Genomic DNA, 14,406 nt, shown 5'->3' on the forward strand with positions numbered 1-14,406 from the left:
TGTATTAAGAAGGGATGCTGTATTTTGTCAAATGCTTTTTCTGCATCTATCGACAGGATCATATGGTTTTTATCTTTTCTTTTGTTAATGTGATGTAGTACATTGATTGATTTGTGAATATTGAACCATCCCTGTAACCCAGGAATGAATCCCACTTGATCTTGGTGGATAATTTTTTTAATGTGCTGTTGAATTCGATTTGCAAGTATCTTGGTGAGGAGTTTTGCATCCGTATTCATCAAGGATATTGGCCTGTAGTTCTCTCTTTTTGCTGGGTCTCTGTCTGGCTTGGGAATCAAAATGATGCTGGCTTCGTAGAATGAGTCCAGAAGTTTTCTTTCGATTTCTATTTTTTTGGAATAGCTTGAGAAGAATGGGTATTAACTCTGATTTAAATGTCTGGTAGAATTCCCCAGGGAAGCCATCTGGCCCAGGGCTCTTATTTTTTGGGAGATTTTTGATAACTGAGAAATAGGCATATTCCTAAATAGCACGATAAGTAGTGAATTTTTATAAAACTAGTAACATTTTATCATTGACAATGATTTTAAAGAAAATCTGACACATCATATTCTTCTATTTTTAAAAAATATATATCAAAAGTACTGGCATAAAAACAGACAGTCAGATCAATGGAACAGAATAGAGCACCCAGAAATGGACACACAAACATATGGCCAACTCATCTCTGACAAAGCAAGAAAGAATATCCAATGGAATACAGTCTCTTCAGCAATTGGTGCTAGGAAAACTGGACAGTGACATGCAGAAAAATGAACCTGGACCACTCTCTTACACCACACACAAAAACAAACTCAAAATGGATGAAAGACCTAAAAGTAAGACAGGAAGACATCGAAATCCTAGAAGAGAAAGCAGGCAAAAAACTCTTTGACCTTGGCTTCAGCAACTTCTTACTCAACACATCTCCGGAGGCAAGGGAAACCAAACAAAAATGAACTATTGGGACCTCATCAAAATAAAAAGCTTCCGCACAGTGAAGGAAACAACCACCAAAGCTAAAAGGCAACCAACGGAATGGGAGAAGATATTTACAAATGACATATCAGATACAGGGTTAGTATTTAAAATCTATAGAGAATTTATCAAACTCAACACCCAAAAAATAAATAATCCAGTGAAGAAATGGGCAAAAGACATGAATAGATACTTCTCCAGAGAAGACATCCAGATGGCCAGCTGACACATGAAAAAATGCTCGACATCACTCATCATCAGGGAAATACAAATCAAAACCACATTGAGATACCACCTCACACCTGTCAGAACGGCTGACATTAACAACTCAGGCAGCAACAGATGTTGGCGAGGATGCAGAGAAAGAGGATCTCTTCTGCACTGCTGGTGGGAATGCAGACTAGTTCAGCCACTCTGGAAAACAGTATGGAGGTTCCTCAAAAAATTAAAAATAGAACTACCCAATGACCCAGCAAATGCACTACTAGGTATTTATCCAAGGGATACAGGTATGTTGTTTCGAAGGGACACATGCACTCTAATGTTTATAGCAGCACTATCGACAATAGCTAAAGTATGGAAAGAGCTCAAATGTCCATCAATGGATGAATGGATAAGGAAGATGTAGTGTATATATACAATGGAGTATTACTTGACAATCAAAAAGAATGAAATCTTGCCATGTGGATGGAACTAGAGGGTATTATGCTAAGCAGAATTAGTCAGTTAGAGAAAGAAAAATGTCATATGACTTCACTCATTTGAGGACTTTAAGATATAAAACAGATAAGCATAAGGGAAGGGAAGCAAAAATAATATAAAAACAGGGAGGGGGACAAAACATAAGAGACTCTTAAATACAGAGAACAAACTGAGGGTTGCTGGAGGGGTTGTAGGAGGGGGGATGGGCTAAATGGGTAAGGGGCTTAAGGAATCTACTCCTGAAATTATTGTTGCACCATGTGCTAACTTGGATGTAAATTATAAAAAAAATAAATTATTAGACAAAAGAATATATATCAAAGGTAAGAATGCTATTTTTAAAAACATAAACCCAATACTATTATTACATCTAAAAGTATTGTAATTCCTGAATATCACCTAATATCCCATCGTTTTTAAATCTTCCTTCGTTATTTCATATCTGTTTTTATAACTGTGTGTTGAATATGGCATGAAGTTCACATTACATTTGGTTGATATCTGGTTGAGTTTTCTTTTTTAACTTTATAGGTTCCTTCTCCCTGCTTCTTTTGTCATTTATTGTTTGTGAAATCAGATGTTATGCGCCAAATTGTGTCCCTCTAAAAGTCATGTCGTGAAGCCCTAACCTGCAGTATCGTAGAGTGTGACTGTGTAGTGGACCTTTGAACAACATGGGGATTAGGGGCTCCAACTCCCCACGCAGCAAAAAATACACAAATAATTTTTCACCTCCCTCAAAACTTAACTACTGGGGTGCCTGGGTGGCTCAGTTGGTCGAGTGACCGACTCTTGATTTCTGCTCAATTCTTAATCTCAGGGTCATGAGTTCAAGCCCCGCATTGTGCGGAGCCTACTTAAAAACAACCACAACAACACTAAACTACTAACAGCCTACTGTTGGCCAGAAGCCTTACCAGTAACATGAACAGTCGATTAACACATATTTTATATGTTGTAATATTACATACTGTACATACTGTATTCTTACAACGATGTAAGCCAGAGAAAAATGTTAAGAAAATCCTAAGGATGACAAAATACAGTTACAGTCTTGTCCTGTATAGAAAAAGCACATGCATGAATGCACCCGTGTAGTTCAAAGTCGTGTTGTTCACAGCTCAATGGAGTTAAGGTCTTTGAAGATGTGATTAGAGCTGCAGGCGCCTCCAGGGAAAGTCCTGATTGAATCTGACTGGTGTTCCTACAAGAAGAAGGGTCAGGACATGCGTGCACAGGGGGAGGAGGCTGTGGAGACACAAAGGGCACGGGACCCCCCGGTCTTAGGCCCCAGGGCTGTGGGGAAGTCAGGTCCTCAGCCTGTGGCACTGGGGCTATGGCCGCCCTGCCACACAAGTACACAGACATTTGTCCTGTAGAATTTCCCATGTTCTGGACTTGGCTGGAGTTAACCTGTTCCCTGTCTCCCTACTTTCCCTGGAAGCCAGTAGTTAGATCGGGAGGCTGGAATAGGTCCTGATTTGATTTTAGGTGAGCACACTGTGTGTACTTCCTATTGTGTTACATCAGGAGGCATATGGTGCCTGAGTGTCTCTCTTTATGGTGTTCAGATTGATGAGTGGTTTCAGATGCTTTGTCACCTGATCCATCCATTATTCATTTCCCGCCAGCGTTTCACTTAATGGCTCGATCCATCCATCTCCCCGGGATTGTGCAATGATGCTATTCTATTTCTGTCACTCCTTTGGCACTTATCTGCTGAGATTCATCTGTCGTTTACCTGTTTGTTCAGGAACAGCAGGTGAAATACTTGAACGCTTCCTTTTATTTCCACTTTTCAGAATATTGTGTTAGTTCTCTGTGGTTCTCCAAGATTATCATGAGGTTTTTGTTCTGTTTCGGTACCATTATGAACATATGGGCTTTAACATGTTAATATTGTTTCATCCATTGGAGTAATTATTCTTTTTGATGTTTTTTGTCCCATCTTCAGCCAATGGATGCCCAGTAGCCTTTAATAACTTCCTTGTTTTCTGCTATTAATTCTTACTAAAGATGTTCCAGGATTACCTTGCACGTGTGCTGACTGAGACCCAGAATCAGCTGTTTCTCCGAAGGGCTCTGGTCCTCCGTGTGGATGAGCCTCTGTGAGAGCAGTGTGGGTGCTAAGTGTTCCTGGATGCCACGCTGGCTCTTCCTAGAAAACATGTTCTTTAAGATGTTGTTTTAGGGGCGCCTGGGTGGCTCAGTCAGTTAAGTGTCTAACTTTAGTTCAAGTCATGACCTCATAGTTCGTGAGTATGAGCCTCACATTGGGCTCTGTGCTGACAGCTCAGAGCCTGGAGCCTGCTTTGGATTCTGTGCCTCCCTCTCTCTCTCTCTGCCCCTCTCTTGCCCCCGCCTTCAGAAAAAAAACAAACATTAAAAAAATTTTTTTAAAACGTTGTTTTAAAAGAAGATATTCATCATGGGTTCATGTTGATATTTCCAGTTCTCACTCAACTTCTTCATTTCACATTTGTGTTTTTTAATCCCAATGTTGATAATAATGGTTCCTAGTGACATTAATATGATTACACTATTTTCCTCTACTTTGCTTCTTTATTTTTTTATTTATTTTTAAAAATATTTATTTATTTTTGGGAGAACACTAGCAGGTGAGGGGCAGAGAGTGCGGAACAGAGGATCCACAGCAGGGCTTTTCCCTGACAGGCTGACAGCAGCGAGCCCGATGTGGGGGGTCAAACTCACCAACCCGCAAAATCATGCTGAGCCAAAGTCTGATGCTCAGCCAACTAAGCCCCCCAGGTGCCCCTACTGTGCTTCTTTAACATGTAGCATAGACCAGTCTACAACACCAAACAGAGATCTCGCTCACTACCTTGTCTGCCTGCCTGTGGATGGGCCGCTTGGTCTGCCCGGTGTGCACGGGTAAAGCAGGCTGCTCCCCATCTTCTGCTCCTCCTACTGCATAAATCTGTACACATGCCATTTCCTGCTTTACTCGTGTGTCCTTGGGGTGGACTCCCGGAGGGTGTGAGGCTGAAGGATGGGTTCACGTGCAGTTGTACAGACACGGCCCAATTCCTCATGAGGGGGCTGTGCTGGTCCGTGTGCCTGTTAGGAAGGTGTGCGTGCACCTGCTTCCCGGGCCAAAGAGCAGGCTGTGTTCTCAAACAGTTTGTCAGCAGTTGTACTTTTCATGTCTCAGTTTTAGAAGTCACTTTTTAAAAGAAAAATAAAGGTTACTTAAAATTTCACGACATGCCAGTATTGTACTTAAACACGAAATACATAAAAGCTGCCTTACTGGGGAAATCTTTCTGTACAGAAGCAGGAAGCTGAGACACGCTAATAAATGGCAGAGCTGGGGCTCAAATCTAAGCCGTGGGGCTCCAGAATCTGTGCCCGCCAGCCTCCGGCCTCCCCCAGCGAGGCGGTGGCCTCCCTCTACCCTAGGGCCAGTGCGCCACAGGGAATGGTGTGACTTGTGGGGCCGGGCACACCAAGGGAAAGGTCATCTTTCCACCTAGAGCATAATGTAGACTGTTGTAAAAATGGTCCCAGGACTTGGAACAGTATATTGTGTGTTTTTAATGCTCAGCACGCATTTATTTGTTGATTCACTCATTTCCTCACTAAATATTTATTGGCCGCCTACTGTATGCCGATGCTGTATCGGAAGCTGGGAACACCTGGTGAACATGTGACCAGGGTGTCTGGTTCCAGGGCTGGTTTATCTTTCTAGACTCTGAAAATAAAGTTTTCTATAAGTTGTTACTTTCATAAAGAATTTAATAACTACTTAAATCTTTCTGCATAAAGGCATTAACATAAAACATAGTCTTAATTTTTTTTAACATTTATTCATTTTTGAGAGACAGAGAGAGACAGAGCATGAGCTGGGGAGGGTCAGAGAGAGAGGGAGACACAGAATGTGAAGCAGCTCCAGGCCCTGAGCTGTCAGCACAGAGCCCGACGCGGGGCTTGGACCCACAAACAGTGAGATTGTGACCCGAGCCAAAGTGAGATGCTTAACCACTGAGCTACAGGTGCCCCCATAACATAGTTTTTTAAATGAATTTCCTTGATTTTTATTTATTGTTTTGCTATTACAATTGGCTCTTCAGAGAAAAAAACCTCCTTGTTATTCATCTGTTGTTGTCCCCGTGTATCAGCTGACTGGTATTCCCACAGAAAGTGTTTATTTTCGAATGTGTAGTTCATGTACTATTCTTATAGTTTCAGTTATGGCTCGAGCAGTTATAGGATATAAAACAATAAATGCCATGCTTCTGTCTCATCAAGTGGTTGTAGTTAAAGGGCTTCCCGGTCAGCAGCCAGCTATAAACCTAATTTCCTGCTGTGTTAGTGGAACCACAGAGTATCTTACAGGATGCGGGGAAGTTACGGGTAATGTTAGGTTTCCCCCCATAGTTTATTGTTGTTAAGGTGGTTTGTGTGATGTCTTACACACAGGGCACATCCGGATCTCAGACCTGGGGTTAGCAGTGGAGGTCCCGGAGGGCCGGACCATCCGAGGAAGAGTGGGGACCATCGGCTACATGGGTACGTGAGGGGCCACTTGGAGGCCCTCGCTCTCTCCCCGGGTGCCCACATGCTCAGGGCACACCTGAGACCGGGTCCGCGCCACCTGGAGGGGCAGGGCCACGGCTCTGGGTGGCCGAGGGCGCGCCCTCCTTGGGAGTGGGTCTTCCCAGGAGCACCGCTTTCCCCTTCGTCCCAACTCTGCAGCAGTTTGCTCCGCGCTCCGGGATAGAACAGACTGTAACCTCTCTGTTGAAACATGAGCCACGTGCCATCAAGCCCACCGCTCTGAAGCGGGTTTCAGCACGCTCACGGCACCATGCAGCCACCACCAGGGCATCGCCCTCACCTCCAGAACGGAGCCCACGCCCGTCCGCATCCCCTCCCACCCCGACCCCGCGCACGGGTCTGTTCCTGTACACGCAGTCACACTCTCTTGGGCCATGTGTGTCTGGCTTCTATCCCTGAACACATTTCCAAGGTTCATGTTGTAGCAAACGTTAAGTTTATAATGTTTGATTTGTAAGTAATTACAAGAAAATTTAAAACCAAAATGTAATTTACATTTCCTGTATTTGTTGTGCAGCTCCTGAAGTCATCAATAATGAAAACTATGCATTTAGTCCTGATTGGTGGGGACTTGGCTGCCTGATATATGAAATGATTCAGGGACATTCTCCATTCAGAAAGTTCAAAGAGAAGGTCAAGCGGGAGGAAGTGGAGCGCAGAGTGAAGAAGGACGCGGAGGAGTACTCCAGGAGGTTTTCCGAGGACGCCAAGTCCCTCTGCAGGATGGTGGGTCGCGCTCCGGGGGGCCGGGCTGCGCGGCTCCTCCGCCCCATTGCAGTTGTTGCCACCAGCGCTGGGGACGCCCGCCGAGCCGGCTCCCCGCCAGGCTGGCGCCACACGTCCTGCCCTCGTCCAGGAAATGACACGGTCAGGCTTCAACCAACGGGAGCAAAGCAGAGCAGCTTTCTCCAAGGGCGCAGCTGACAGGGAAGGCGGGGCCAAGGTCATCATCTCCTGCGAAGCTAGAGATAAAGCGGAGTCTTCAGTGTCTTAGACTCAGTGAGGCTTTCCTGTCTGCCCATGTTTCTTTCCTCTTTAACCAGCTGCCAGGGACCATGGTCACAACAGACACCCTGACCCGGCGGCCCCCACGTGCCCTCCGCCTTCCTGGATGTGTCAGGGCCCTGTGAGGCTGCGGGGCGGGTGGAGGCCGAGCAGTGGCTGTGTGATGGACGGTGGGTGGAACCGAAGTGGCTCGTAGGAGGGTGAGGAAGCGGGGCTGAAGGGGGAGAGTCGGACTCTAGGCAGGGAGTGAGCCCAGCTTGTTGGAGTCTGGGGGCACATGGAGGGGACGGGTGTAGGGAGAGAGTGGCAAGGGCCGGGGGGGGGGGGGAGGACCGGGTCGTTGGTGGGGCCGGGTGTGGGCCCCCAAGCGGGCGTGGGACCACCAGCCGCTACGCTGAGTAGAGCGGTAACTTAGGTGAGTCGTCGTGGCTGAAGAGTTCCTGTTTTGTTTCCCTCTCCGTTGTTTCCATGTGTCATGTGACCCGTGATCGGGCTGTCACCGGACTGTGGAAGCTCGCGGGCCTTCTTCCTGCCAGCTCATGGCGCTTGGAGCTGGCGGTGCTGAGTCAGCGCCCCCACATGTAACAGTACTTGGGCCAAGCTGCTATTTGACCAAGTGCTTGCGCTCCGCCATGCACTGATAAGGGCTGCAGAGTGTAAAAATATGAAGGTGGGACGAGCCGGCCTGTAAGCAACGGCAGGCCTAGAACAAACATGAAGAATAACTGTAGTTGAAAAGCAGGATTTGATGGGTGCCATAAACAAGGCAGAAGCCGGGGCTCAGGCCTCTCCAGGCTGGGGAAGCGCTGTTCCCTGCGAGGGGTGCCAGGAAGGGAAGTGGTGCCCGGGTGAGTGCCCGTGCTGGGGCTCGCAGCTCTGGCTTGGAGGTCGGGCCAGGGGCTGCGTCTCCGCCCCCCACACCGCGTTTACCTCTCTGGGCCTCCGGGGTCCCGCGTCCGGGCTGTGGATGGTGACCACCTGTCCCTCACGGGCTTGCCAGGAGGAGGTGGTGCGAGTGCGCATGTGCCGGGCCTGGTAGCACAGATCCGCAGCGGCCGCTGGGCAGACACAGCTGCTGCTTGGGGAGGGGGCGTCTCGGGAGGCAAGGGCAGTTGCAGGGGACGGCGCTTGTGGGGACAGGTACTTGCAGGGAGGGGTGCAAGCTTCTGCGAGGCCCCTCGCCCTCTCTACCTGCCCCCAGCGCTCTGCACCTGTGCCGAGTGCGTGGCCCTGACATGGTGTGAGGGCAGGTGTCGCACTTGTGCTGGACGGAGCAGAAGGAAGGGGTGAGGAAAAGCCGGCTGTTTACAGTGACCCGACCAGGAGGCCAGGGTGGGGCCTGACAGCTGGACACCTTCCTGTAGTCTTCAGAGCTCTCTGATGGGCCGTCTCCTCTAACGCTCACAGTGGATTTCTGGGCTATTTTCTTAGCCTCGGTTGGAAAGTGAAGAGTTTTATTTTTGTAACGTACATAGTCCATGGCGGTGGGCAGACTTGAACCCCAGCTTTCTGACCACAAGTCCGAGGCCATTGGGTGAGTGGGTGTTGGCAACCGGCTGGATGATGGGGCCACCGAGCCCTGAGATGTGGGGATGTACTTGGCACCACAGTTAGTGTCAGATCTGTTTCTGGGTAACAGAGGGTGTGAAGAATAAGCTGCATCGAGCACATCTTTCTGAGCCGTCGCCCTGGCTGGGTGCTGGGGCCCCGACAGTGAGCGGAAGCCGCCCCCCTGCCCCGCCCTGGACGCCGAGTCCCAGCAGCTACCCACGTGTGTCGTCACAGCAGTAGTGACAGTGTGCTGAGGGAGCTCTGAGGCAGGGAGCTGGAGCCTGAGCGAGCCAGGCCCCGGGTCTTGGAGAGAGAGCCCCGGGCGCGTGCAGGCCGTGGGTCCGCGGGGTCGAACGAGGTGGGCATATGCTGCACCAGGGGTTGATTTCTGTTCAGAAAGGCGGTGGGTGCCGGCTGTGAGGCAAGGCCAAGGTCAGCAAACTTTCCTGTGAGGGTCCCGGGACCTCGCAGGGTGCTCCACGGCTCCTGTGCACAAGCTGCCCTGGGCCCAGCGCAGGTAACGGCCGGCTGTGCTCTGATGGAACCTTCCGTAGGAGCTCAGGAGCTTCGCGGGCCTGCTCCCCGGCGCCCTGGAGGCCCGGCTTTCCTGTGTTGCTTTGAGCGCCCAGCCTTACTGACTGATAGTAATTGTGGACAAAGGCCTCTGTGAATTGGTGACAATGATGAGTGTGCGAGGAAGGAATACTTAGGAAGGGGTACTGCCTGCTCGCTTGAGGAACATGCGATTTCTGCCTCATCTGAGTTCCTCAGTGATCTAGCTAATGAGTAGAGAACTTTCTGGTTATAAACGTAACATAGCATTAAAATGGTATTTCTGATGTTCTTGGCAGTTTTTTCCTTTAAAAAAAAAGTCCCTTAATTTTTACATGGCTAAAATTTTTTCCTCAAAGACTGACTTAGCCAAATTTTTTTTGTTGGTGGCTCAAGGGTTATTTCCTTAGTTTCCTCTCCTTTTGGAAGCCCCGTGGATTCTACGTTAGAGAAATCTGAATTAAGGAGGTTTGGTTGAAACTTTGAAATCTGAACAACTGTGTTTGGATGGAGGTGCTCTTTGCTCCCCCTAATTCCCTGGTTGTTATTAACTGAGGTTTTTTGGGTTCTGTCTTGTGTCCCAGGAGCTTAACCTGACTCTGTCTCCGCCTCTTGCGCAGTTACTCACCAAGAACCCGAAACAGCGGCTGGGCTACAGGGGCGGAGCAGAAGAAGTGAAGGGACACCCCGTGTTCAAGGACATTAACTTCAAGAGGCTGGAAGCAAATATGTTGGAACCCCCTTTCTGTCCTGATGTAAGCACGTTGCCTAGAGAGGAGCAGGGGTCACGAGACCCGGCGATTTTCTTTTTTTTCCAGGAGATAGAGTCACCCGGTGCAGCTGGCTGTGCGGGGGGTGCTCCGCGGTCCCCCAGCCCCTGCCATGCGCCACGCTGTCCCCACGGGCCCTCATGGGCCTTCCTGGCAGCCTCCCCCGGCTCTGCCCCGCAGACCCTCAGCACTGCCCCGCGGCCTCGTCGGCGCGCCCGGCGGGGCCTTGCGTGTTCCGGCGTCCCCTTCCTTGTGCCAGTGCGGGACGGCTCCTCTTTAGTCCGGGAAGCACTCGGGCTCTGTGCGTCCCCGGGTCCTGGCTGCACACCTGCATCTGGAGGTCGCCCCAGCCTCCCCGTGGGGGCCGCACCGAGGGCCCGGCTTGCACCCACGCCTGTGGGAACACGTGCGGGCAGTGAGCCCCTGTGGATGCGAGTGTGAACAAACAGAAGCAGCCTGGCCTCCCTTCGTAACCGCCTGCTGCAGGCACCGCGCAGAGCAGTGAGGAGGAGGGCGTCCTGCAGGGGTGAGGGGAGTCAGGTTACAGCTGCAGCGGGTACTCGTATAGTCCAGGGCGTACGGCGTTTATTCTGCACTCCAGTGTGCTGCACGGGCGTCCTTCCCGTTAGCTCACGCGCCACAGGGTCACTGAGTGCCCACCGCGGGTGCGACACAGCCCTGGGGATTCAGGCCACAGCGGGGACAGGAAAGCCTGCGCACACAGGCAGCGTCAGCTTACGGGCTGAGCAGACCCCTGGCCAGGGAGCGTGCGCCGCAGGGGCTTCCCGTGGGCTGTCAGGGCCGAGAGGAGCCGGGAAGGAGGGCAGTCTTCTCCGGGGAGGGGCGGTGACGCCCTTGCCACGCGGGCGGGCCGGGGCTGCGGGGCTCTTCTGTGTGTTCTGCTGAACGTGACCAGAGGGGCCCGCGGGTGGGCGGCGCTGTCTGCCGCGGGGGCAGGACGGGCTCTGGGCCTTCAGCCCCGGCTGCGTCCTCACCGGCGCCCCCGGACTGTCTGCCGAGTGCGGCCACCACTCGCTCCCTTTCCCCGCTGCGTGGGGACTGAACGGCTAGCAGCTGCTGTGAGGTGTGGAAGCTCACTCGTTTGTGCTGCTGCCGGCACAGGCAGGGCGTCTCCCAGAACTGCCGGTGCCACTTACACGGTCACGGTTTGGCCCGTAGCTGCAGAAGCACAGGCGGCTGCGTGGAGGAGGTGGTGGCCCAGGCTTGGCCCCTCCCTGCTTGCTTGCCCCTGAGGGCGTCCGCAGGGCCCGTGGCTGAGGAGACTCCCTGGCAGGAGGGAAAGGCTTCAGGTACGGTGTGACCGGGTCCGTTTCATTCGCGTCGTGTTGTTAGTGATCAAGGGACCGAAGCCGTGTCAGAGGCCAACCCTGTGCTCTCCGCACGCAGCCGCGGGCAGTGTACTGTAAGGACGTTGTGGACATCAACCGGTTCTCCACGGTGCGGGGGGTCTACCTGGACAACACCGATGGCACTTTCTACGGCCAGTTTGCCACAGGCTGTGTCTCCATCCCTTGGCAGAACGAGGTACCGCTGGTCTCCACGGGGTGCAGCGCCAGGGGGAAAAGCGTGTGCGTGTGCTTGGAGGTGACGCACGCACAGGAGGGGGAACAGCTGTCCAAAACGGGTCTCACTTTGGAAGCGGGCCTGGCCGGCGCCCGGTGCCCACGGTACTGGCCTGCTCTGGGGGTGCTGCACTCAGAGAGGGGACGAGGCCGTCGGGGTACCAACCCTGAGAGGGAGTCAGGGCGCAGGAGAGAGGAGGGAATGGGGGTGCCCCCGGAGTGCCGGGCACGGGCGGCGGGTGGGAAGGGGCCAACTGACCTCACGGCATCCCCTGCTTCTCTGCCCTCCTCTGTGGATACAGATGATCGAATCGGGTTGTTTTAAGGACATCAACGAAAGTGACACTGAAGAATATGTGGCATTAGGTCTCGGAGAGAAGCTGCATCGCCCGGTTCCCAAGCCGAAGAGAGGCTTCTTCTACAGACTGCTCAGGAGAGGGGTAAGGGCGAAGAGCACGCTGTCACTTGGGCTTTTTAAAAAATGCGATGTGTTAAAAGGCGAGAACTGGAACGTTAGCGCTCCAGCGATAGGGGGCTCCTTGAGCCCCACCAGGAAACCCCTCACAATGCTGTCTGCTGTGGGTGTGAAGACTCTGTTCTGATCCAGAAAGAGAAAAGGGCAGGTCCCTGTCTCAGTGACAAAGCACTTGAGCTTGTGGCGTGGATAGCGGTCAGGACGGTGCAGCCCCGTAGGCTACTGCGGCCTGTTCTGACTTCGCAGCCGCTGCCTCGCCAGCGGGCTTTCACCGCGGACGTGAGGAGTGGTTGCTGGCACTTCCTGGAAGTTATCTAGAAATGGTTTTCCTAGTGAAGGTCTTCTCCTTGGACTGGTGGGTTATCCTGCTCGGCACCCTGTCAGCTCCCGAAGACCTTGTTCAGACCTGGTCCACGAACACTCGAATCCACGTTTGTTCAGCATAAAAAACGGCCTTGGGTGGGAAAGGTCGGTCGGGTGCGCCCACCGTGACCACGTTTCCTCGGGGAACAGGAAGGCGTGCGCAGCGACTGGTGCCCGGACGCGCCCTGCACGCTGGCCTGTGCTGAGCGGGGACCCGGCAGGGACGCTCCTGGGGCAGGAGGGGCCGCCCCGCACCACCCGCGCTCACGGGGTGGAGGTCGGGGGGCTCGTTCCCTTGCGGGCCCAGCTCGGGGTGAAGGAACTGGAATTGAGTGTGCGACAGAGAACGTGAGTCTGAGACGCCGTGTGTGTGTGTGTGAGTGTGAGAACTGACCGGAACAGCTTCCATCCGGGAGGTGAGTGGGAGGAAGCTGCGGCTCAGCCTGAAGTCGGCCGCTCCCGAGGTTGTCGAGTGGCGCGTCCAGCGGGCGGGGGCGGGGCTCGCGCCGGCAGGAGGCGGCTGACCGCGCCACTCTGCGGGGTTGCAGGGCTGCGTTAGCGGCGTCCCCAGCGCCGACGAGGAGCTGTGACCACGCAGAGCCGCCGCGCCCAGGAGCTCGCGCTCGGTGTTCGACCCCATCTGTGAACAGCAGTAAACGTGTGACGCCTCGCGAAGCGAGCCTCCCGAGTCTGCAGACCTCTCTCTATTCCTGCCCGAGCCGCCTTGTCCCCAGAGCCGGGTGAGGACAAAGGCACGTGTGGGCCCCGGACGCCCAGGAACCCCCGCGGTGGACACGGTGTGGTGGGCGCCGGCGCCACCTGCGCCACGGAGGGGGGAGAGGGGAGGCCGTGGGCGCCCTCNNNNTTGTCAGGGGCGCTCACCCCGAGTCAGAGCTCCCAGAGAGCCCCCGGGGCGGCCGCTCGGGCAAGGCGGTGGGGCGTTGGCGCCCAGCACGTAGGAGCTTCCCCCCGAGGCTCAGGGACGCCTGCTGCCCCGAGAAGGCAGGGCCCCTAACCCGAGGCGGGAACGCGGGCTGCGTAGCCTGGGGAGGGGCGCTCGCACCCACGGGCGCCGCGCAGAGGGGACGTGGGTNGGACGGGGCTTCCCGAGCGCGTTGACCCCTCGCGTGTCTGAAACTGGTTTTCCGTGCGTGTTGACGGCAGCCTGGAGCCGGGCAGCGCCGGGCCAGTGCCCCCCACCCCCCCGGCCATGTCCTTCCAGACCAGCGGACANCGGACCTCAGCCTCTTCGTAAAGCGAGCATTTAGTGGCCGCCACCCGCTCAGTGAGTATGTTAGTAACCGTGGGAGAGCCGTGCTGCTCTTGGTAAAAGTCACCGCAAAGTTTAAAGAAAATAAAAACCACCTTTATTCCAAGCACCCATTTATGTTCGGAGGCCTTCCGGACACTTCCATCAGGACGGGCACTGGGCGGTGGTGTTTGTTTGCCTTCATCCCTTCTGGGGCCCCTCCTGCCCCTCACACCGGTGGAGGCCACCTGGCTGCAGAGCCCTGGCTGCGGGGAGCCTGAGGGGCCTTATGCCCTCCGCGGTGGGGGTGCACAGCTCCAGGGACCAGTTCAGTCCTCTCTCTCCCCACTCCCCGCCAAGCCAGTCTGAGTGTCTTCAAGCCTGAGTGAAGAGTCCTCACTGAGAAACAAATCTAAGGAGGATTTCACAGACCGGAAACATCACGTATTGACTGGTCTTCCCTCTCTGGTTATAAGCAAGTACACATTTATTATGGAGAGTTTTGAAATTAAAAAATACACAATGAAAAATCTATGTTTAATATCAGCCACTGTCCAAAGATCATCCCTATCAGCAGTTTATTCTGTATATAATTTGTAA

At 53.1% G+C, this 14,406-nt stretch overlaps 1 protein-coding gene across 1 annotated transcript in view; it reads left to right on the top strand.

Moving 5' to 3' along the window:
• Positions 1-13,236, top strand: part of LOC144220355 (G protein-coupled receptor kinase 4-like) — a 41,438-nt gene extending 28,202 nt beyond the window's left edge. The window contains exons 4-9 of the mRNA XM_077750555.1: positions 6,121-6,210; positions 6,776-6,984; positions 9,987-10,121; positions 11,544-11,681; positions 12,022-12,159; positions 13,106-13,236. Coding sequence (XP_077606681.1) covers positions 6,121-6,210; positions 6,776-6,984; positions 9,987-10,121; positions 11,544-11,681; positions 12,022-12,159; positions 13,106-13,147 — 752 coding nt within the window. The 3' untranslated portion in view covers positions 13,148-13,236. The remainder of the gene's footprint in view (positions 1-6,120; positions 6,211-6,775; positions 6,985-9,986; positions 10,122-11,543; positions 11,682-12,021; positions 12,160-13,105) is intronic.
• The last annotated feature ends 1,170 nt before the right edge of the window (positions 13,237-14,406 follow it).

Source organism: Crocuta crocuta, unplaced genomic scaffold (assembly GCF_008692635.1).
Source record: "Crocuta crocuta isolate KB4526 unplaced genomic scaffold, BGI_CrCroc_1.0 scaffold179, whole genome shotgun sequence".
Taxonomy (NCBI): domain Eukaryota; kingdom Metazoa; phylum Chordata; class Mammalia; order Carnivora; family Hyaenidae; genus Crocuta; species Crocuta crocuta.